Raw genomic sequence first — 24,478 nt, forward strand, 5'->3', positions numbered from 1 at the left:
AGGAGAGAAAATGGGATGAGAAAGATTTTGGGTTGAGACAGAGAGAAAGTATTTACCAATTACTGTAACAGGCAAGAGAGATTCAACTTGGGGAAAATATTTTTAATTCCCAATTAAAACAATTAAAAAGGGGACATAGTGGGGACAAGCACTGAATCTCTTCTCTCTGACCAGGAGGAACAGCATGAAGCTGAGTCAAGGAAGGTTTAGGTTGGGTATTGGGAAAAGATAGCTGGGCACTGAAACAGGCTATTTCTATTCCTTTCTAAAGTGTATATAGACTCTATAAAGTTTCTGCTTCCCAGAATTTTGCATTGATGAGCTGAAGAGCAGCAACAAGCAGACACCCTACATTAATTTCCAACTGTTTGCATATCCATGAAGAGGAAACATAGGATAATTATTCCTGTATGTCCATGCATAGTGTCTCTGCAAGCTTTCCAACCTACAACCTGGGAAGCAGCAACAATGCAGAGTCCCAAATTAGCAGCAGCAGGAGTGGTGTCACATGAGCAGCCATGACACAAGCACCATCAACCTTAAAAGAAAAGCCCTGTTATCAGTCTTGCAGTCTGTGTCCAGAAAACAGACAGCTATATGCAGAATAAAGTTACTAAATGTATCATGTGAAATACCCTCATTTATTCCTGGTTTTTAAAACTATTCTACAATACATTAAATAGCTCCATGGCTTTCCCTGTGGCAGTCCCCTGCCCCATCACCCCTCTGATCCAGAGTGCTCCCATCACCAACAGAGCACCTTTCCTTCTCTTCCACGTCTCCATGGCTTCAGCTGTGTCCTGTCATGTCTGACCAGACTCAGCCACTTGCTCCTGGCTTTCTCAGCCATCAGGCCCTTCTACACACAAAATGAGGGCTAGAAAGTGGGCACCCAAATTTCTCCTGTCACTCTCTGTAACCCAAGCAAAGCCTTCAAAGAGAATTATGAGAGACAAACCCAGCATTAGCAGCATTGGAGCCGTTTTGAAATTCTCTGCCATGAGCCAACATGAGAAATAGCAAGGAAACCAAGAAGGAACAGCTCTGCCCCTGCACCACAAGTTCCAGGCATCTACTGCTGCAAGTTAATCAGTACAACATCTAGGGTATTTGCACTAATTTCCAGCAGCCCCCCGGGAAGAGTGTATGCATACACCTTTTTAACCCCACAGTTTTAAAGAAAAAGTTAACAGTAATCAATTCCTAATCTAAAACCCACACCCAATTACTTAGGATAAATAAATAATCCCAGGTTGAATGTCTTCCAAACCAGCCAGGGAATTTTTTCTACTAATTAAATCCTGAGGACAAATTTCCAGAGACACACTGCTTCTTATCTTCAGCCACATCCTCTTGCATCCATCCATAACATCATTTCAAGTTTAATAGCTCCAGACTCATTAGCTATCAGAGTCAATCCTCAGCCTCACCTAGGAGTTCCACATACTGCTCTTATAAATACTTCATTAGACCCATCTAATAAATCACCCTTCTTTCCAACATCTTAGCTGCTTCACTGTTACACACAGAGTCGCTCTTTAAGAGTTTCCTGCCACAAAACTCACCCACTATTTCAATTCCTTTCACCCCAACTCTTGACTCATCCCAGCATTTTTTAATTCTCATTTCCAATCTCTCTGCCCACTCAGAGACTCTTAAGTTCCATGCTAAGACACAAATGAAAAAAAAAAAAAAAAAAAAAAGAAAAATGAAAAAGAAAAGACACAAAGACACTCTTTTCATTAATCCTCTTCCTTTTTTTCTCTAGGCTTGGAAAGTTGGCAAACATTTCAACACTCCAACTGGTTTCCTTCTTTACTGATCTTATCCTACGGAAAGGAAAGCAAAGCAAAACTAAACATGCAGGTGTGAGTGTATGTGTGAGAGCAAGATGGCAGATGATGAACCTTCTAAGCATTAACCACAGACCATGGGGAGATGGGGTCAGAGATCAAAATGTTGCTGCAATTTTTACTCCTGGTCATGACCATAAGCACTTAGTGCTTTTCTCTGTGAGCAGGGCACGTACAACATCCCGATACATCATTCCAACTGCCTTGGGTATTGAGAGTGCTAGAAACATGAGCTGGTTTTAGTGCAGTGACCAATTGGGTTGGTTCACCCAATGAAGCTTCATACATACATGATCTCTTCTCTTAAAAATTCCCTAATGTGCTTTTATCTGGAATTTCATGCAAGACTGCCACTTCCTCTGTAACGAAAGTGTTCAGAAAGGCTGCCAGCCATGAGGCAGCTGGCTCAACCCTAATCCATGCACCAGACTCCATATTTTACACAGACCTAAACTGAACACTTGTACTGGCTTTCTCTCAACTTAATGAAAGTGGGCTGCAATATGCAAAATTTAAATCATTAAATTATCTACCTGAATTACTTTCACAAACCATACTAAAAGAAACTTCCCACCTTTCTATAGAACAGAAACATGGTGGCTGAGTTGTTGGTTATGTTTGTTGAGGAAATCACAGTACAAAATTAATCTAAGCTGTAGCAGAAAATCTGTGAAAACATACAAGGAAAAACCTAATTGCTCTCTATGGAAGTATTTCCAAGTTCCACTGCTTATAAAATTACCTACTTTATGTCAAAGTTGTCCTCGAGGTCATGCAGAAACTGTCACAAAATAAGAGGCCCATTATGATTTTTCATATTCTAATTTATGCATTCTTGAGTTAACTGCAACTATATCCAAAGGGTAATTTATTAATCTAAGAGCCTAGATTAACTTGTATGCATGCCCCAAGAGACAAACAAGGCTGTGATTTCCTTTTTCATGAAATTGACTTAAGGGACTAGTACCAAAAATGCGAAGTGGTATTACCAAGTCATTTTCTAAAACAGTGGTTGTACCCCATCACCTAGGACACAAGAAAACCATGCATGGTTTAGTCCAGTAGTGAAAGCTATACAGAAAAAGTTGGGGAAGTCTGCCAATTAAAATGGACTACCTGATATTCTAAAATAAAACTTGACCTCAAAAGAAAGAAAGAAAGAAAGAAAAAAAAAAAAAAAAAGAGGGAAAAGTTGAAACAGAATGCAAGAATTAAGAACAGAGCTATAGGGAGGGCATCTGCAGAAAACATTCAGAGCAGTAACTTTTCCTGTTTGTGAACTATATTCAGTGTCTTGTGTTTCCATGTCTGTCAATCAAGATACCTACAAGTAAAATTACCTGAGCAGCTGTAAGATGACACTGCATTTTTCTTTCTTTATAAATCAAATAGCAATGTTTTTTCATGATTATTGTTCTTGTGAATGAGATACACATTATACAGACTATAGTTTTTACACTGAGAATATTTAGTGTCAGGAAAAAGATATGATAAAAAATTTCCTTTCTAAAGAAATAAAATCAATCCTTCCTTGACAAATATTTAGAAACAGGGCAGTTATGCTGTTTAACACTCACTATGCACTCTTTTTTTGTAAAATACACTTTTTTTTTTCTGAATGGAAACATGCAGCAAAAAGTTCCTCTCTGTTGCTGCACTGCTGCATCAGACCCACCCCCCTTGGTTTATTTTCCAGCAGTGAGAACAGGCCCACAGTTCACCTCTGCACTTCCTCAGCAAACCCCACTACTCACAGGCTCCAAGCTGTGCACAGAGCACAGCAGAAGTTAGGGGCCAAAGTTTTTGGTCATTTTTTTCCACTTACAGGTAAGAAACACTGCTGGTAGAGCTGGCTGCTGAATTTTGTACACATAAGGAAGGAGAAAGGTTCTGACAGAAGCTCCCAACAACAAACTCACATAAGCATCAAGTCTCCATGTGCATGAAGTTGCCAGTCACCGGGCTGCCCATGGGCATCTTTGCACTTATCAGAAGCAGCTCAGAAGCCTGCAAATCTAAGAACATCCTCTCTTAGCACTCCATTCCCCACCAAAAAAGAAGCTGAACATTTTCTTGCCAGCTCTCTTCCTCCAGCAGAATGTTCCCACACAGATGGCAAAACATTTTTTGAGACTTGGTGCTGCATGCTCCAATGAAGTCAGTAGAAACCCTGTGATGCCTTAGGATTTAGCTTTAATATTTTTCAGATCCTGTACTGCTTTAGTGTGTAACTCTAAGACTCCACAACCTACCAGCTGCTGTTCTCCCATTATCTTCAGACAAAACAATTTCTCTCTAGGCTTGGAACTCAAGGATACCTTATTGTCTCAGGCCCTTAAAAATATAAACAACAGGGAATTTGGGGGTGGGGGGGGCACAAACTTAGAGTAAATTACTTCATTACCTGAAGCTGTCATTGGAGGATTAACCCCTGATATATAACCATTGATTTAAAAACGGACCAAACTGTCACCTGTATGAAAAACTCGTGACCATCTTCCATCTTGGGTGTAGCTTCTCAGAGGCTTCTGACTGCCCAAGGTGTATCTATTGAAGACCTTTAATAAACACCCCCTTTTATTCTCTTTATCTTGTCTAGCCTCTGTTCTAGGTAGCCACTCTAAGGCATCACCTGGCACCAATTTCTCTAACAGAAAGATTCAATCCAACTCCAAGAAAACCTGAAATATGAAAAATGTAATTTGTTTCCTCCTTTCTCCTGGACAGAAGGCCAGTCCCAAAAGGATTAGGATGGCTGCCAAATGGAGAAACCACTTCAAATTGCTCCCAGTGACTCAGCTGACCACAGTGATATCAATCCCTACAGAACAACACTCTTGGGGTGCAACAAAGTCCAATCATATCCCACAAAACTTCAACACCAGTATTTAAGATCTTATTCTTGTTCTCAGAAATGGGATATTAATTTCCAACTGCTCAAAGGCACACCGAGCAAAAGGAACATCAGAATAAACTGAAATCCAAGTAAATTATGAATCTTCTGAGATGTGTTGGGACAGAGTAAGGACTGTAACACTGCATCTGCTTTCCAATATGCAAAAAGGCAACATGCCCATGAACATGTCCCTCTGCACCCTGCATCTTGCCAGCAGATATCCCAGCCTACTCACAGAATCATCAAGATAGCCAGTTCCTCAAAATTCAGAAAGAACTTTAATATTAAAAGTAATTATGATAATTTATTGCATGTGTCTTTTTTTTTCTTTTGTTTCACAATAAGGCTGGCAAACAATACCTTTAAATTAATATGATCTTTGGCACACCTTCTCCAACAAGAATTAAGTTCACTGAATTGGACTGAAGTAAACATAAATAAATCAAATATGACCATTCAAATCAAGGACTTCTGGACTGAAAGGATTTAGAAATTGCTGAATAAACCAAACAAGAAATCCTTAACATTCCATACTGCTTTGGCTGATCCTGGGAGAGAAATTGCCTCTCAGAACTGCACCTAAACGTCTCTTGAAAATTTCAGAAACAAACAAAGAAAAAGCAGATAAATTTTAAATGCTCTTATCTTTATGTTTTGATTATGTTTTGATATAATCTTTTACTGTGCTCAGTGGCTTAGCAGCTCCTGTTGTTTAGTGGAGTAACTGAGATAAGCTTTACTTTAGCACTCATGAAAGTTAAACACTAAAGTGGAATGAAGTTCCTTCTTCAAAGATTAACCTAAGCAGCAAAATAAGGATTGCAGAGATTTCTGTTTTTAATTTCCAGCACAGTGCAAGCACTTTGGCACCACTCTGTTGCTGAAAACTGTGAAAAACACCAGGCTGACCCTCTGACAATCTGACAGCCCATAAACCAGAAATTCTATGACACAGCTACACAACATGATAAATTATTTTGCAAATATCAAATCCATTTGTGCTATGAAAAAGGTAATATTTTAGTTTGCCAAGCAGCAACAAAGAATCCTTATCTTAGAAACCAGCACGCAATACTGATGCTCCTCCTGTAACTCCAGCTGCAAAACCCTGGCAGAAACCAAAGCTACAGCAAAATCAGCAGCAATTGGGATTCTGCATTTGATATGGAGGGTCCATATGCTTTTTCTCCACAGCTTTATGGCAGGTCTGTGGAATCTGTGGAACTGTTCAGCAACTGACCCAAAAAACCTAAATTTCAGATCAGATAATCGCTACAAGGATACTGAATCACGTAAAATTTCTCAGACTTTCATTCACCTTTCAGTTCTCCTCTGTCCTTCCTGCTGTCATCACTCTGCCTAAAAATACCAACCTTTTCCAAGTTCCTTTATTTTCACCTGCCTTTCCTCTCATTTTCTGCACAGATTCTGGTATTTTTGAATACATTTGCTCTCCACGTAATATTTTCTGCTGCTAAAATGAAATTGTAGATCCACATTTTCATCTCAGATTAACATGTGGCCTACTCTTCAGTAGACTTGATTTGACATCTGTCTTTTTGACCTAATAATATTGGGACTTTTTCTCCTTTCAAATTGTTCATGTTGTCATTTTCTATTACCCAAGAAAGCTTGCTGGCAAAATTTAGAGATTAACAGCATGTGTTCTTCTGAAAATACATAGAGCCAAGAGGCAGGAAGATGTAGTGCTTTTAGAAATATCTAAAAAGCTTCTCTTCACAGGCTGTTCAAAGACCATAGCAAAGCCATCCTCTGGTCAGCTGTCATGAGAAGAAGTCCTGCCCTCACACCTCCTCCAACATTCCAATCCAGCTCATCTGAGGAGAGGGTCAAAGAGGGTCTGTTTGCTGGGGTTTGCTTTGTGCCATTTCAGCTCCCTAAACTTCCTTGCTGCAAGATCAGACATCTGCTAAAATTTAGCAGAGAAGAAATGAGGAGGAAGGAGAGAAGAAAATTGACTGTTTCTTCAACAGCATGTACTGCTTAGCTCAGTGCTTGTGCCAAACTACTGTGTGGCATCTCTCCTGCTAAGAAACTCTTAAAAAATCAGCTTGCAAAATCTGACCATCTCAGATCTGGCTGCAGATCCCAAGCTACAACAGCTCAAAACATATAAGCTGAAAGTCTGCAAAAGCATGATTATTCAGGAATTTCAAGCCTGGCTGAATATGGGAGACTCCTCAGTCCTCTATGTTGCTCCAAACTAGAGCAATGTCTTTATGGAACAAAACTGCTAGGAACACATCATACTCAAGAGTGGCTCCAATCCAAGTGGCTCCAAAATATTCGAAGTCATCTTGCAGACTTAAGCAAGTAATTGTCTGTTAGCATATCCACAGATGTGCTGTCAGCAATAGCTTAAAATTAGTTTCTATGACAATCACCTCTAAAATACTAAAAAACATACACATTTTAACTTACATGGTATTACAAGTTTAGCTTTAATAAGACTAGTCTAATCAAGTCCTCTTAGATTCCTTATTTAGAATCATAAATGCAATTGCTGCTTCTTAGATGAAACTTTTTTTTTTCTTTTTCTTTTTTTTTCTTTTTCCTGTCCAATGGAGTGTACAGTCTGGTCAAATTGTGTGGGAACTTGGAAAAGCAACATTACCTGCAAAACTTTACAGATGTTTGAGGAAACACTCATCAAAATCAATTTTTTTAAAGTTTGTAATTGGCTCAAACTAGGAAAGAAAAAAAATACCAAAGGATCTTTAGAGTGTGTTAAAACCTCAGAACTTGAATTTACAAGGAAGCCATTTACTGACCACAGCTCTGGCAGAGATGTCTTCCCAGGCCAAGTGGAAACGAGTAATGAAGGGACAAATAGGATGTTTTATAAACACCTAATTATTACTGTTCTTCAAGAAAACCTGTGACTCAGGATAAGAATTAAAAAAATAAATTGCATTGGCTCGGAAACATTGTGTGATTTCTTCACACAGCTGAAATGGGACATCTTGAATAACATTACATTCCCATGGGATTAGCACTTTTCTAATCTACAATGATACTTTTAGAAACTATGCTGGTAAACAAACATTACATTGGATAATATTTCCTCACATCCAGCATTCATGTTTCAATATTCATCTCTGGGCAGAAGAAAAAAAAATTAAACACAATATTTTCATTACTGTACAAATAAGTGTTCTTATTTTCTGTCCATATATGCAACAGCTATTGGCACTCACAAAATACAAAGCTGATGTTTAGGAGATACTGTGATGCATCTTCTTAACACTACAGTGTTTTTCTAGTAGAAGCTCCTGTCTCAGCTCAAGAGAAGGAACAGTTTCCCTTTCCATACAAGGATTCATAACAATTTGGAACAGTCTTAGGGACTTATATCCAATGTTGGTTTTGGTTTCAGCACTAAGCCAGATGCCTGTTGTGGGTTGATGCTAGCCAGATGCCAGGTACCCACAAAAGCCACTCACTCACTCCCCTTGGCTGCTGGACAGAGGGGAGAAAATTTAACAAAGGGTTTGTGGGTTGAGATAAGGCCTGGGAGAGAGATCACCCATTAAATACCAGCACAGGCAAAACAGGCTCAGCATTGAGATAAAAGGTGAATTTATTACTAATGAAATCAGAGCAGGGTAATGAGAAGTAAAATAAGCCCTTAAAAACACCTTTCCCCCTACCACACAGAAGGCAGGGAATGGGCACTGTGGTCAATTCATCACCCATGGCTTTTCACACTGCTCTGGGAGAGGAGCTGTTCCCATGCTCCATGGGGTCCCTCCCATGGGAGAGTTCTCCACTGACTTCTCTGATGTGAGTCCACCTCACAAACAACAGCTCTCTGTGAACTGCTGCAGCATGAGTCCATCCCATGGAAACAGTCCTCCCAAAACTGCTGGGAGGGTCACTCTTCCACGGGGTACAGTCCTTCAAGGACAGGCTGCTCCAGCATGGGAACAGGACCCCTCTCTCCAAGGGTCTCCCACAGGTTCACAGCATCCTCCCACGCATCCACCTGCTCCAGTGGGGGCTTCTCCACGGGCTGCATCAGATCTCTACATCCCCATGGATCTCCAAGGGGAGACAGCTGTTTCACCATGGTCCTCACCCCAGCCTGCAGAATCTCAGCTCCAGCCCCTGGAGCACCTCCTCCCCATCCCTCTCCATTGACCTTGGTGTCTGCAGAGTTGCTTGTCTCACATTTTCTCACTCTGCTCTTCTCTGACTAGAATTAAAACTGTGCCACAATCTTTGTTTTCCTTTCTTCTTAAATGAGTTATAGCAGAAGCATTATCACCACTGGTAACTGGCCCAGCAGCATGTCCATCTTTGGAGTCATCAGGGCTTGGCTCTGCCAGACATGGGTGGAAGCTTCTCGCAGCTTCTCACAGAAGCCACCTCTGTACCCTCACCCGCTACCAAAAACCAGACCATGCAAAACCAATACAATGCCTTAAGAAGTCTGAAAAAATAATCTAAAAATCAAAAATCCTCACCTTTCAAACTTTTCTGTTAGTAATTTGAAGTAACATCCCTCCAGGGAAAATCTTGTCCCACTCAAGTCAAAATTAAAAAAAAAAAAATTAGCAGCTAAAATTCTGCTTAAACCATTAAAAACATCCTGTATACTTATAAGGGAAAAAGATGGATAAATCCATTAATAATTGGACAACTATTCTGAAACCTTTCCATGATTCTAATTAATCCACAACTATCTAGAACAAGTTTTTATAAGGAACACACATCTATAAAAAAAGATTATCAGTGGGATTTTTTATTAGCCAGAAGCATACAGTATTTGGAAGATTATAGCAGGCACTCAGTATAGTGCTACATAATCATTTTAATTGGATAAAGGTTAACTGGATGATAATGCTGATGTATGAATTAGAAATCAGAAAGCAGCAGTTTTAAACTGCTTGGGGAAAAAATGAATGTCCCAGAAATCCAGAAATACTACCCCCATCCAACCTGGGGCCATTGCCCTGCTATGAACTCAAGCAAACATACTTCCTGACAGCTTCAAAGCTATGGAAGGAGAGAAACTGTCTTTCCTTTTTTAATGTTTTCCTGTAGAACCAGCAACAAACTCTGTGAGTAATGACCTTTTCCTTGCCAAGAGACCTCTGAACATGAACCCATTTCATGATCCAATCATTGCTCCCACTACAAGCTTCATACACTGGTATTGGGAAGCAATCACCACTGTAGCCAATATTCTTTGATTTCCACATCTTCCAAAGTAGATGAACAACAGTGAAATGGGAAAGGGAAAAAAAAAAAGAAAAAAAGAAACTTGGCTCCACACAAAACCCCCAAAACCAAATCAGAAGCCAGTAACACTTCCACCACAAGAAAAAGCAAGGTAAGAAGATAATAACAAGGTAAGATTAAAACAATACTGTAGCACAGGAAAACTATAAAGCCATCCAAAAGTGATGGGGACAATTAAAAAAAAAATGGAACATAACACAAAGCTTGTCACCTGTTCATACACATACAATCATGGACAGAGACTTGTGGAAGACCAGAAGGAGATGAAGCCCCTAAACACTCAAAACCACTCAACCACCCAAACCCTGCAGGCAGTCTTTCAGATCTCAGGAGCACCTGGGAATCCAGGAGGCATCATTCATCCATGTGCAGAGGTACACTTGCAGATGCTGGGGCTGTGGTTTCAGTGCCTTGAACTGGAGACAAGTCTGACATGGCCAGGGCACAATTCCTGTATTATTCCATCTCTTGGCCATTTACTGCTAAAATCTCTCCAAGAGCCACTTCTAGCACAGAAGCCGGATCAAGGAACTGACCTATCTCTGAAAACATTCCCCTAAGAACAAAAACTGCATCACAGTGGAAAGTGCCAGGAGTTCAAGAGGACTTAGATTGATCTTGAACAAAAGTGGGATAGATCTGTGCCAGACCATGTAAACATGGTCTCAAAAAGTGGATTAAAAAATCACAGAATTGCATGGGTTGGAAGATACCTTAAAGATCATCTTGTTCCAACCTCATTGGCCTTGGACACATCCAGGGATGGGACAGTCACAGTTTCTCTGGGCAACCTGTGCCAGTGCCTCACCACCCTCACATGTCTAATATAAATGTATTCTGTCGGTTTGGAGCCACTCCCTCTTATCCTGTTACTACATGCTCTTGCAAATAGTTTCTCTATCCTCTTCAAAATGGCTGAAACATAACAGCTGTATATTTATAATAGATTCTTCTTTTCTTAGGGTAACCATCACACTTTTTGCCTATTATGTCTTCAGCTTCTTATTTATTAAAGGAACAGCTGCTACCAGTCAATCTCAAAGTTACACAGTGAAAGACTGGGAGATGTGTGTGTAAAGAAAATTGCAGACCATATAAGATGAGAACTCTGTATGCAAGACAGAAAAGAGAATGTGAAATGCAGAAGTGAATGTCAGCTGTGTTGTCCCCCCCAGGATACCATGGATATGGGAAAGGCAATGTCTCTACCAACAACATCCAACACTACACAGCCCTCTCAGAAGTATCTTGGGCCAGGAGTTGGGTCAGTTGAGCTTTGCTCCCTTGGCTGGGCATGCTGAGCATCTAGTGCAAGTGTGCCTGGTCTTTTTGTAACCTGAAGGAGCAAACCAAAGCACAGAACACAGATTGGTGACAATAATGAAGAGCTTTTTCTCAAGCATGTGCTACATGGTCGTCTGCTAGCTCAGCTATGAACCCAACAAGGTAAGACAAGAAGGCTTCCCTGCATACAGCCATTGCATTCGTGTCTTTTAGAAGACAGAATAAACTACTGTACTCTTGGCACAAACATTATGCTGATGGAACCCACTGATTCATCTTGTCCATCATATCTGTGAAATTAAAAATTAATCTACAGGAAAATGCAGCATGGCTGTTTCATTAAATGCTGCAGTACATGTTCACCTAAATATTTATTTACACAAACAATCCTCATCCCTTTTCATCCTTTTTCCTCCCTCAGCCTCAAAGCAGAAGCACTCTGAAAAAGTCCTTATTTTTTCATTTAATTTCTTTTTGAGACAAGTAAAAGAAAATCAGTGCAGAGAAAACCAATAGGGAAGATTTTTTTATTATCAGCAAAAGATAGACAGGAATCATCTTGCAACATAAGCTCCAAGTTTTATTAGTCTCTTGATTTGAAATTTATTTCCATGGTAGACTACAGTTAGGGCTAAAAATCCCAGCCTTCTTTCTCAAGTAGGTGAGTATACTAAGGTTTACCTGCAGGATAAATATACAATCAGTAGTAATCCTCTATTTCCAAGCCAGTCAAATTTAAGCACTGTCAGAGTAAACTAGTTCAACCTTTGCTGCAGATGAAAAGCTAAATAAAACCTAAGACCTTAATAATCAATGCAAAGAATGCTAAGATACAATTCAGTCAAACTTTTAAGCATGACTGTACACGTCTCAGAATATACCAACACCCATTTCTGTTGAAAATGTCATTTGTTTTTAAGGACATTCTGTGCTGCCAAAAATCTGTGTTTCCCCTTTCATTAAATGGGTAATTTTCTTCAGAGCTAAATTTATGGCTTTTTAGACTGCTGAATTTCAAGTAGAGCAGGTTTGAAATTAATTTTCGCCTTCAATACTGTGGCTATTTGCTTTGAGAAATTAGAAAGGGCACATTATGCAGCCTAGATAAAAACAACAATTTCTATTACAGTGAAAATGATAAGGTGGAGAGAAACCATTATCAAAGCAGTAAGACCATTGTCATTGTGTGTCAAATTTTCAGAAAAAAACTGGCCAAGCAATTTTTCTCTTTTCAAAAACCTTGTCATTCCTGGCAGTTTAACAAACTCTTTAGCAGGAAGACAAAGACCAGAGGGAAGGAACTGCTGCCATCACTGCTGCCTGAAGTAGACCCCAGGACAAGAAGCACAGTAGGATTATCAGATATGGTGACAAGAGGAAGCTAAGCAAGTAAATAAAAAAGAGATGGGCCAGTCATCTGGTGGCCCTTCTGGCTCATGTACAAAACAGGGGACATCTGGGGATTATGGGCTAAGATAAAGTCAAAGCTTTAGTATGGTCATACACCAGCTTGTACTGGGCCTGGCTAAAAGTGGTTTTTGGGTTTCACAAGTAACATACCTAAATATATGGCACAATACCAGGGGATTTGAGAAAATCCCAAGATAACAATTTCTGGAAGCATTATGGTTAAGGATCAGAAATGTCAACAGTGTTCTGTCAACAGTTATAATGAATTACCTATTACAGGAATTTACCCTACTATTTTCTGCTCCATCTAACACAAATATAACAATAAAGAATGTAGTAAAATGCATTTATAATTTTGTTATTTCTGGGGAGGATTCTTCTAATAAATACACACTGGCCACAAAATGGTCACGCATCCCAGTGATGTTTAAAAAGAAAGTCGACATGTGTAATGACTTTACAAAAGAAACCAAGCAGTCATGAGATGCCAAGTGTAACACCTTCCAAAGCCAACATTCACTTTACATCTGAAAGCTACTGTGGGCATCTAGCTAAAGACTGCAAAGCAAGCCAGCTGCTGATTACCAAGTGCACTAGATTTCCAAACTCCCAGGTTTAATTCATCCTCACAACATCCAGACCCAAACTTACTTTATTATAGTTGTGGTTCGGTCTTCCAGGAAAGGAAAAAAACCAATAGTTACATGCATACTTAAAATGGAATTAGGTATCTCCAAAAGAAACTAAGTGGGGGGGGAAAAAACATGCATTAGACAAAATAATTTTTTGCCAGCTGTGACTGTTTTACAATTCATTTTGGACAGGGAGTTCAACGCAGATGGTAAAATAATTTCAGTCCTTCAAGGAACTCATGTATGCTAACTACTAGACATAAAATTCTGCACATAGTAGCTGCTCAAAATTGCTAATATAATAAATTTACACCAATATCTTCCATCTGAACACTCTCTCCCTTCAAACAGGGAATGAAGCACACCCAAATTAACTTCCTAATCTGCATATTCAGTAATTCTGAAAGCACACTTTGACAAAGGGCATGCTCCAGATGCTTCAGAAGACAGGAGCTGTCTGACCTGCAAAAGCACCTTCCTATGACAATAAGGTAGGTGTAGGTGGGGGCAACCCAACTCCTCCCATAAAACAACAAAAGGCAATTCCAGGAACAGTGGTATGGGACACCAGCAACCATCCATAAGAGGCTATTAGGAAGAAGCTTTTGCCAGGGGTAGCTATTGAGTAATTGTGTAGTATGACAGGGTTTTCCCAAAATTCCTCTGAAACAGCTGGTGCTGCAGTGTCAGCAGCAGGACCCACTGACCAGTGGCTTGATCTGAAGTGTCATCTAGATCACTCAACATCTTAGGGAATTCTGGCACACAGAGCTGTAAACCGTCCAAATTTACATCAGTTCTAGCACCTGCAGCACTGGCACTTGACTGCTGTTTGCAGATCAGGCCCATGCAGTTTTACTTCCAGTAACAGGTACAATCCATACAGCAGTATGCTAGCTAGTTTGACATTAAAAGAAACCACTACTAAATTGTACTTATCTATACAGGATTTCATTCCACCCAAGAAAGTTTCATTTTGTGATATTTAAAAAACAAACCAACAAGAAGTCACCAGCTTACACTGAACACAAGAAAAATGTGGAGATACGCTTCCAGCACTACTTCCCATGAGTTCAGTGTTAAACTGAAGTCAAGGAAGCTGAAAGGCAGCATTCAACTATCTTCCATGTCCTTTCAAAAAAAGCAATCTACTGCCTGAGCTTTGCCATATTTAAACTGTGTGATGTGTTGTCCAAATACAAACTCTGATAGATGCACTGAGCTCCCACTCAAAAAAAGTAAAGCAAAACCAAGCAATATTAATCTTTAAAACATGTAGGTGGTTCTACTTATTCCCTGTTCCTCCCTTCCTCCTCTGCAATGCTCCTCTACTGCTAGTTCCTGCATCAAGACTTTAAAATCCACCTAAGCTGGCAGTGGACCACAAGGGGAAACAATGAGAATCTCAGGGTTCACAGTATGTCTCTGCAGGAGAAATACAAGTCCTTCTATAGCCTATGCACCTCCTAGCCCTGTGCTCTGCCCACTACTCAGGCATCTAGCCTTGCTCTTTTAAAAGAGTTAAGCTCTTTTAAAAGAAGAGTTAACAAGGAGGCAGAGAAACACATCTACTTGTAAATTTTGATGAAAGGAGAGATGGTATTTTTTATTTTTTGAAAAATACCTTCAAGAAAGAAAACAGAGCCAGAGTATATGTGAAGTATCTTTTTTTTTTTTAATAAACAGTGAACAGAGTTTTCTTATATACTAATTTTGTATTATTTTAGAGCCAAGGAGCCACATAGCAAGATCACTGCACTTGCACATTGTGTTTCCACCCAAACAGCTCCTTTTGGTATGTCCCTCCTGGTCTTTCCCAAGCTGGAGGAAGAACTGGGTGCATGGGCTAACTCTACAGGTTTTATCACAGGAGTGCATCTCCCCTTACAATGCAGTCACTATCACACTGCCTGGAACAGTGCTCACAAGGGATCTGCAACAAAAACCAGATGGACAGATTTCTCAATAGATGTACAGGGTGGAAAATCCAACCCTTCCCTTGCTTGCTGTCACTTCAAGGTTCTGTGTAAATCTGGGTAAAAAAACCCAGTTCCTCAGCAGATGGTACAAAGAGCTGCTGCTACAGCAAGAGTGAAGAAGCAAGAAAGCTGCCACAGAACCAGGGAACATGAAGGCAGACACAGGAAGAGTACCTGCCTGCTGGATTAGCAGAGCATTTACACTCAGCCTCTGCCTAGAGCAAGAAGTGAAGCACACAGGAAGAAACAATCCTTCTTTTGGGGGAAATAAACAGCATTAAAGGAGAGAAAAGAAAGGAAGGAAAAGATCATGTTTGGCAAAAGCAATCAAAAAGGAGACTATTACTTGTGTACTATTCCAACACAAGAGGTACCACATCTCAGCCTTGCTACTTATTGCTTCCTGGTAATGGGAAAATGCAAATTTGTCCCATTCCCTGATAGCAAGTACTGTCTTGCAGCCAAACTAAACAGCAGAAAGCAAGGAAAATACCAGGCATATCTGGAATATCAACCACAATAACAAAGAACTCCCCAAAGCTAAGAAGCCAGTTTGAGTTGCATTTGCTAGCAATCTTCTACAAATTAATTTCTTTGGTAGAAGCGGGTGCTGTTATCCAGCTCTTCCATTTCTCTTGTTGGGGTCATAGGCAAGTTAATAGCAAATATTAAATAATATTTGCTATAAAATATTATTTAATATTGAATAGAAAATATTAAATAATAGCAAAGCATCAGTGCCATTCCCTATCCAAAGCCAAAGCCCAGCATGCCACAGACCTGGTCAAACGGGTGTGAAGAAGGAGGGAGGACCATGAGCAAGAGTTGTACAGAACAGGGAACTTTTTTCCATGCTGCTGAGTTGCATCAGCTTCCATGTGGCTTTTTGTTTTAAATTGCTGTCAGCAGATCTGAACTTCCTAATGTTTGCTATCCATTCCTGAATTTATTACCAGCATTCAAAAACCTGGGGCTCACATGATTCCACCCCACCCCAAAACACCTGCTGGCAGTGACCCCATTGCTGCCACATGCTCCTGCACCCCAGACCACCTTGTCCCTTCTCCATCAGCAGCCTATAGCAGCTGCACCATGCATCTCAAGGGGGTGTGGGGAGAGGACACAGGAGGACAGCAGGACATCAGCAGTTTCCAGAAAACAAACCAAAAGCCTACTGGTGAGCATAGCAAGAAAAGATGGGGGGGTGTTGCCAGATTCCCATGTTCAACACACCACAGCAGAACTGCTCACTTCAAGTTGGTAAAAGCATACTGCTTCACACAATAAACAGATATTAACTAAAATCCAGAAAAAGCCCACCCCATTTTTAGGGAGTAGACCTGCCCACTCTGCCCCACAACAGGACAGAACCCTGTAAGCCATACTTTTACCTGGAACTGGGGACACTCTAAAATTGTGACAATCATCTAACACTAAGTTACTAAACTGTCAAGCACACAAAATAGGGCTTAATAAACTGGAATTTAGGTATTTGCCTTTAAAATCCAAGTAACATAAGGTTTCTCCTCTGTTTCACTTATGAGAAAATTTCAGATTTGCAAAAAAAATCAGGTGCTGGAAATATGCAATAACCCTCACTTAAAAAAAAAAAAAAAAGAGGTGGCATGGTAAATTATTAAATGTAAGAACTAAGGTAACTTAAAGCATGCCCTTTTGTTCCACTAAATGAAATAACACATTTTCTTTTCAAATTGCCACATGCTGCTACAAGGTTATTGTACTATCACATCACAGAGACAAAACAAAATTAGATCCACATGTTCTTAGGATATAAGCAAGTGGGTAAGATGTTTCTGCTCTCAAATATGAAATCAGTGATTATGAATTCATCCGTAGGGGAAGCTTTTCTATTAAGAAACTCTGAATGGTTCTGTGTCCAGCAGAGGCCATTAACTCTGCACTGCAAAAGTGCATTTCAGTTTCATGGCAGAACAACAGAAGTCATGCTCCAGCTGACCTTTCCAAATCAGCCTAAAAAGCCCAAGGGCATTTTAAATAATAAATTGCCACCTCAGCTTTATTCAGAACACTTTATAAGAAAGAAGTCCATTGCACATATACTATACAAAAACTATCCCCCCCAAGGGTAGAAGAGAGAGAAAATTTTTCAACAGTCCAGTGACTCCCTCAGCAACCAATTCCATAAGCTGTTTTAACAGGAGAAAACCTCTTCAGAAAGGACAAGAAGGCAATGGACCAAAAGAGGGAAGATTCCCTACAGACTGAGCTCTCCAGCACATGCCTGCACTTACACTTTTGAAAGAGCAACCACCACACTTATTCCTGAGACAGCACTTACTTCCTGGCAGTACTGAAGAATTCCTTCTTTTGTCCCAATGCAGGTCTTGGAGCCAGAGGGGTCTGATTCCCACTTTCCATTCTGCACATTCATATGCATGTTGAGTTTGCCACAGAACATGGCAATCTGAGGTTCTGCCAGCAGCCCTGCATTTCCATCAGCAGGCACCTGGAAGGAGAAGGAAAGTTTTAGCCTCACATTTGACATTTCAGTCCAGCCAAAGCAGCAACAGGTCAAGCAAGTCTGAGACAAACTCCAGACTCATCCACCTATCGCAGCAAAACCCAAAATTTTTTATTCAGGGAGATGTGAGAAATGTAAATGGGATGTGCATAGAAATCCAGATTACAATAGTATAGTTTTAAAGCTGAACTGTCACAGTTGGCCCCTGGTAATAATTAGCACTGACTCCATTATTCACAGCAGGCTGATCAACCTCTTTATTATATTATTATTATTAAACCCATTGCTTTTATAGACAGTTACGATACACGAGGACCTAATTGGTCTACCAATCCAAACACCATCACCATTGGCTAATTAAGAAACCACCCTTTGGTAAACAAATCTCCATAACACATTCCTCATGCTCACAGTACCAGGTGCAACAAGTGAAGATAAGAACTGTTTCTCATTCTTCTCTCTGATCTTCTCACAGCCTTTTCCCAGAAAGGCCTGGGAAAGTTATGTGCTGCTCTCTGTGACCAGAGAGCTGCTGCCACACTTAACCAAATGTTTGGTGGCCCAAAGCTGTCTTCTTACCAACTTGGGCTAAACAACGAGCACAATCAGAGCACAGTTATGGAAGTTTAATTTCCCAAATATAGCTGTTATAATGTGGGGGAGGGGTTTACTAACAACTAAATGAAAAAGTAACAAGTTTTTAGCAAAAGTTTCCTAAGAAACCTCACAGTGTATCCTTTTCCAGGCCCCTCAGTAGTTCATCTCCTTGTTGAGCACACTGGCTCTATTTTATCATTCCTTATGAAGGTGGGTAGGTTAAAAGCAGCTTCCACCAAAGCTTCTCTTGGATTGAACCTCAAAATGCAGAGGGGGTGGGGAGGTATCAAAATGGCCCTGCTGAAGTTTTAGCTGACAACCAAGAATTACAGAATATCATCTCCCCAACAAGCATTAAAATACCAGGCTCAAGACAGGTGCTCCTCCTCTTGAGCCACAGACACTGCCCAAGACACCAAAACCAAGCACTGCTGGGCACAGAGCCAGACATCAGAGGCACCCTCAGCACAGATTTAAATCTCTCCCATGGTACCACAGCACTGAAGACAAATCACCTTATACCTCTGAAGGTATAAGGTGAAAGGACTAGCTTTTTGTTTTACATCTGAGGAACATGACACAAAGAGAAACCTCCTCTCTGGGTTAGGTACCTCAAGAGACAAGTCTACAGCTCTCCAAAGGCCAGTTGGTCATATTCAACGTGCAGCAGAGTATTCATTTCAGTTTAAATATCTATTTTTAACTTTCAATCTCTTAGCTAGAAGGCTTCTCAAATTAAACGCATTTTAAAAATTCACAAAAAAGAGAAAAAACAGAATTATGGCATGATATGCAAACCCAGGATATTAGTTTGACTTTCTGTTTAAACACAAAGAAGATGTAATGAATTTTATATGCCTACAGTACTATAAAAAACCCCAAGGTCCATACTAAGAAACACTGAGAGAATGAACATCAAACTATCCATTGGATTCACATTGAAAGTGAAAATGCCAAAATTAAACTGAGGTTTTGTTTGAGACTTTTTTTTTTTTAAGAAAAAAGAGAGAACATTTCTTGTCCAGTTTTCATAAGAAGTTGACTTTTTACTTCAATTCAGCTCAAAAACAAAAAAAAAACCAAAAACAAAACAAAAAACCACCAACAAACAAACAAAAAACCAAACAACAACAAAAACAAAACAAAACCAGGAACACCTCAGCTGGCTGAGATTTCCCTTTACTATCTCAATTTCTCTTCTTCTGTGCAACAAGTACATTCTGTACAATTTAAGAGCCAACTATCACTGTTGTTCCACTGGGTAATTAGAGAATTTCCCAATAACTGGGATGACACCTTGGCTTGGCTTGCCTTGATCAGGAAAACTATCACATGCTTACTCCTTCTAATACCTTCAGCAAGTTTGGAGAGCAACTCAATTGTAACACATCTATAACAATCTGCAAAATATCCTCCAAGTTAATTATTTTATTTTTCTTTATACATGCAACATAACCCTAGAAAAATTTCAATAAAAATAGAAGTGAGTCATTCCACAGGTGATGTATGGATGAGAACTGACTATTCCCAGTCCACTCCTTCAACTGAGATCTTTATTACATTAATAAAGCACACCATAGTCCCACTGTGGCAGATTTTCAATTTTTTTTTTTTTTTTTTTTACTCACAATCATAAATCAAAACAAAAGTATTTAGATCATAGAATCAAAGATTCATTTAGGTTGAATGTGACTTTAAGATTGAGTCCAACTGTAAACCTAATACTGCAAAGTTTATACCAAACTAAAAGCCAAAAATAAAAGCTAAAATTTAGCTAACTAATATCAAGGGATCTCTATATGGTGCAAGTTCCTGATAATATAAAATCTCATGAAATTTTACTCATTTTAAGAAACATCGAATAGCGGTTTGATCACGAAGGGAACTGGACTGCAGTATTTTTGGGGAAAGGTGGGGAAATGCAGCACTTTCTGTAAAACGCATACACTTACATTATATCATCACAAGAAAAAAATATCAGCATTATAATGCATTTCAATACTCTAGAGCAGCAATCTACACTGATAAGCAGCTTCTACAGAAGGAATGCTCAGTAACATAAAGCTACAGTCCAGTTTGTTACAACAACACCTGTAGTGGCAAATCCCTCCTTGACTAATCCTAAAGCTCTTAGGCAGACTAGTCTCCCAAAGGATAACCCATGGGACACAAATTACATTAACAGCAAGTATTTACTTTATTAGTATTCTGCAAAAGCAAAAACTCGAAGCATATTAATGGAATTGTAATCACATCATATTTTTTCTTGTTTGCATATGACTGCGAGCTAGCAGCATGGCTTTTTTTCCTGCTTCTTAGCAAATCATTAAATAACAGATCAATTAGCTCAGCATCTCCAGGTAACTTCAAATGTGCTCAGGTTTTGTCAGTACATCCAGTTTTCAAAGACCAAGTAAGAACACTACTCATCACTTCCACAAGACATCTGTAATATGATTTCTGTCATGTGAGCCACATAAATTTGAAAAATGGCATGTACAGGACTCTGAAAAAATTATCTCAATTGATGGTACACTATTTAGATCTCTACATTAGTGTACTATGTCACAAGACATTCAAGCATCAGCCTGATATATTTTCATATAGAAAATAAAATTATTGATTTTTATAAGTGTAAGGGTACAAGTTCTGAAAGAAGGGTTCCCTGGCTGTGGTAAATGCTCACAACAGGTTCTCCCTTAAAGAATTCCAGCATATCAGAGGTCTGTCTTCAAGTTTCAAGACTCATTTTACCTCCAGCTGAATGCATGTCCTGGTTTAGGGCAAATTTGGGAGAAAACCTCCGAAAGGGGCTGCCCCAGAAAGCAAATCCACATGGTCCCTCCCCCAACCAGTTCAGGAAGGATTTCCTCAGAGAGAAGTGGAACCAACCTGTTTATTTAACAGGCAAAGCACTCCCCAGCACAAAAAATGAACACTACCAGATGACAAAACTCATTCACAGCTCCGAAGAGATGACAAATTCAGAAAGTCTCTCCGGTGGGTGCTTGCTCTGTTATCAGTCCCTCCGGCACTGCGAATGGCCACTGCCCAGATGGTTCCAAGAAAAGGGAAAGAAAAAAAACAGTCCAGGGAAAAACTTCTCTGCCTCTGCTAGCTAAACTAACTAAAAAACCACAGAGCATGCTGTTCTGCCCCGTCCATGCCCAGTGGAGGAGCGAGAGCAGGCTGATAACAAACTCTGTGCTTCTTCTTCTCCCCATCTTCGCTCTCAGAGCCAGTCTTGAAAGCACAGAATATAATATCCAGCACAAACAAAACACCCAACTGGGGATACAAGCATCATAAAGTCACCCTAGGACAGTGCATCTTCCTGCACCATGTTCTCATACATTTCTTTCTTACAAGCAGATAAATGATGAAGTGTTTAAAACATTGTTTTAGAGAAAACAAATTCAAAATACCTTTCAAGGATAGGCTTTCAGTATTTTGCATACTCTTACAGGTGGGGATATCAGAGGAAAAAAAAAACTAACCAACACTAAAGACTGAAATCAGAAGACAACTGTACAATGAAGCCCACTGGGTATGTAACTGCTCTGGATCTGCAAAGAAGAGGGACATAATTCAAGTGTTTTCTCCTCAGATTGGTCAGTTTAGGACAAAACAAGGTCAGTCTTAGCAAGGCCATCTGAATGGCATCATTTAATTACTGGAGCCTGTCTTTATAAAGTAGGTATTTCACAGTATTTTTCTGTTTGTTTTTAGAGAAAATAATCATTACAAATATTTATTTCATGTCAAAATATTGAATTACAGACAATACAGGAAAAAAAAAAAAGAAATCATGTAAGCATTAGGAGACTAAGATGTAGGGAAGCTGTTTCCTTTCCATGGTAAGAGGTAGTAGAGATGCCTTTGCTTTCCTGTCTTTCAGGTCTGGCAATTTAACACATTTATTTGAGGAGAGATGCACATCCACATGGCATGCTGGATGCCATTTATACCATGTCTGAGACACTCAAAAAGGATTTTGAAGGCAGAGTACAGAGGACTGAAACCAATTGCAAAACTGTAAGGAATACCTTACATTAATAGAAGTGTGTGGAGGTTTTTAGCTCATTGCAATTCCATCATAACATCAAAAGGCCTCTTCCTGTCAAGCACTATCATTGCTTAAGACAGAAAGCATAGCACTCTCCCTGCCTCCACTCTATCTGTCATTGTTTTCTGCAGTTACAAATTAGTATATTTTCAAATTGTAATTCATAATCCCTATTTAACCAACAAGTGTTGGCTTTTTTCACAATTCAGGTTATAGTCAGAAAACACAGGCTGCAAGGTTTTACCCTCAAGAGGTTTTCCATCAATGAACCAAAGTCACTTCAGATAGCTCTACTATTAACTTATGATTAAGAACTACAACATAATATGGAAATAAGCATCACACCTTCTATGTGCTGTTATTAACCATTGAAACATTTAAAGCCATTCCCCAGAAGTCCCTCAGACAGCTTCTGTGATTTATATTGCTTTATTCTACAAATACTAACTTGAAGCCACTTTTATAAAGATCCAAAGTGTACTTAATTTGCAATAAATACTTAATTTGCAATTACTTTCAAGGAGAGGACGTTCAGTAGCAACCTTCATAACTACAACTCACTCAAGAACAACTGTCCTCCTTAGTTTAGGAGATGACAAAAATAATCCCTCCCTGATTTTAATTTTTAATGCTAACACCAATTGAAACCTCCAACCATGAAGTCGGTGACTAGTTTTGAGGTTTAACAACAGTAAAACTGGTTCAAATAATGTGAACAATTAAGCATATCCAATCATAACATATCACCCTTCCAACCCCTGGCTGTGCTTTCTCCAATCTTTTTTACCATATTTGGGTTGAAATCTCAGGTTTCTCATTAACTGAAGCAGCACCAATTTGCATACATAGCAGTTTACTTCCTCTATGACAATTAACAAAAGAAAATAAATTCTGTCTTTAAAGTGCGGCCACTCATAACTTTTTCCTATAAAGAATAGACGTAAAAATAGAATGAAAGGATAAAATAGAATAAAAGGATTCTCTGCTTGCCTTACACATTCAGTGTGCAAAACATAATACAGAGACTTGTTATTCCCAGTGGAAAGACCAGGGTTTTTTTAACTGAACTGTCTTGTCTGCTGTACCCTACAGGTGAAGATTGTTGCTCAGTTCTAGAAGTCTATGTTTCAAACTGGGCAAATGCCATGCAAATACAGGCTTATGTCACCAGACACAAATCCATGGTTTCTTGCCCATCAGTTAGCCATCAACTTTGGCAGACTGTAATCTGTTACACTCTGCTCTAGACATCTTATTTAAGCCATAAAGTATTTCTCCTGCTAGCTCTGTTAAGGATCTTCTCAGAACACAAATACTTTAAAGACTATTTGTATTTAAAAACCTGCACATGTAGATTCACAACGAAAAAATCTCCTTTCTTAAATATGCAATCAGAACAAAAACATTAAAAAATAAGACACCTAAATTAGAAAAGGAGGAAAGATCAAATTATTGTCTCATCACAATTTTAGGATGTCTGTTTGTCAAATCCAAGGAAAATTTTCCATCTCCTCACTTTTGTTTAGAGATGAAAAAGACTGAGAGGTTGTCAAAATCAACATGAATAACTTAGAAACATGTTTTATTGTATAATGTTCACATAGAAACAGCAGCAGCAATTACTGTTGTCAACAGCATACACAAATAGGTCAGAAAAACATTCTACTAATTACACAGTTAAATTGCTCAGTACAGTTGCTCCTCCTGGAAGACAAACATTTATCACAACAGTCACAGAAAGAACCACCTTCCTAAGCTGCAAAAACCCTGTGAACATCCGTATTTCATTTACAAAAAGCCACCATCTAAAATTTGATTGAGAAAGAAAAAGCAGCTGGAAAACTAGAGAAGTTTATTTGGCCTGACTATAACCTCTGTCCCCCAACTGCAAATATCTGTGCACTGTCTTCCTGGCCTGCTTCATAAACAATGATGCCAAAATGCATCACAACAGTGCAATGCCCACATCTCCACAGCAGCTCAACTGCTCCAC

General features: G+C 39.4%; 1 protein-coding gene across 4 annotated transcripts in view; it reads right to left on the minus strand.

Annotated features, from left to right (window-relative positions):
- APP (amyloid beta precursor protein) overlaps positions 1-24,478 on the minus strand; it is a 194,931-nt gene that overhangs the window by 128,781 nt on the left and 41,672 nt on the right. For all 4 annotated transcript variants that reach the window (XM_050970784.1, XM_050970776.1, XM_050970767.1 and 1 more), the window contains exon 2: positions 17,640-17,807. In XM_050970784.1, coding sequence (XP_050826741.1) covers positions 17,640-17,807 — 168 coding nt within the window. The remainder of the gene's footprint in view (positions 1-17,639; positions 17,808-24,478) is intronic.

Source organism: Serinus canaria, chromosome 1 (assembly GCF_022539315.1).
Source record: "Serinus canaria isolate serCan28SL12 chromosome 1, serCan2020, whole genome shotgun sequence".
Taxonomy (NCBI): domain Eukaryota; kingdom Metazoa; phylum Chordata; class Aves; order Passeriformes; family Fringillidae; genus Serinus; species Serinus canaria.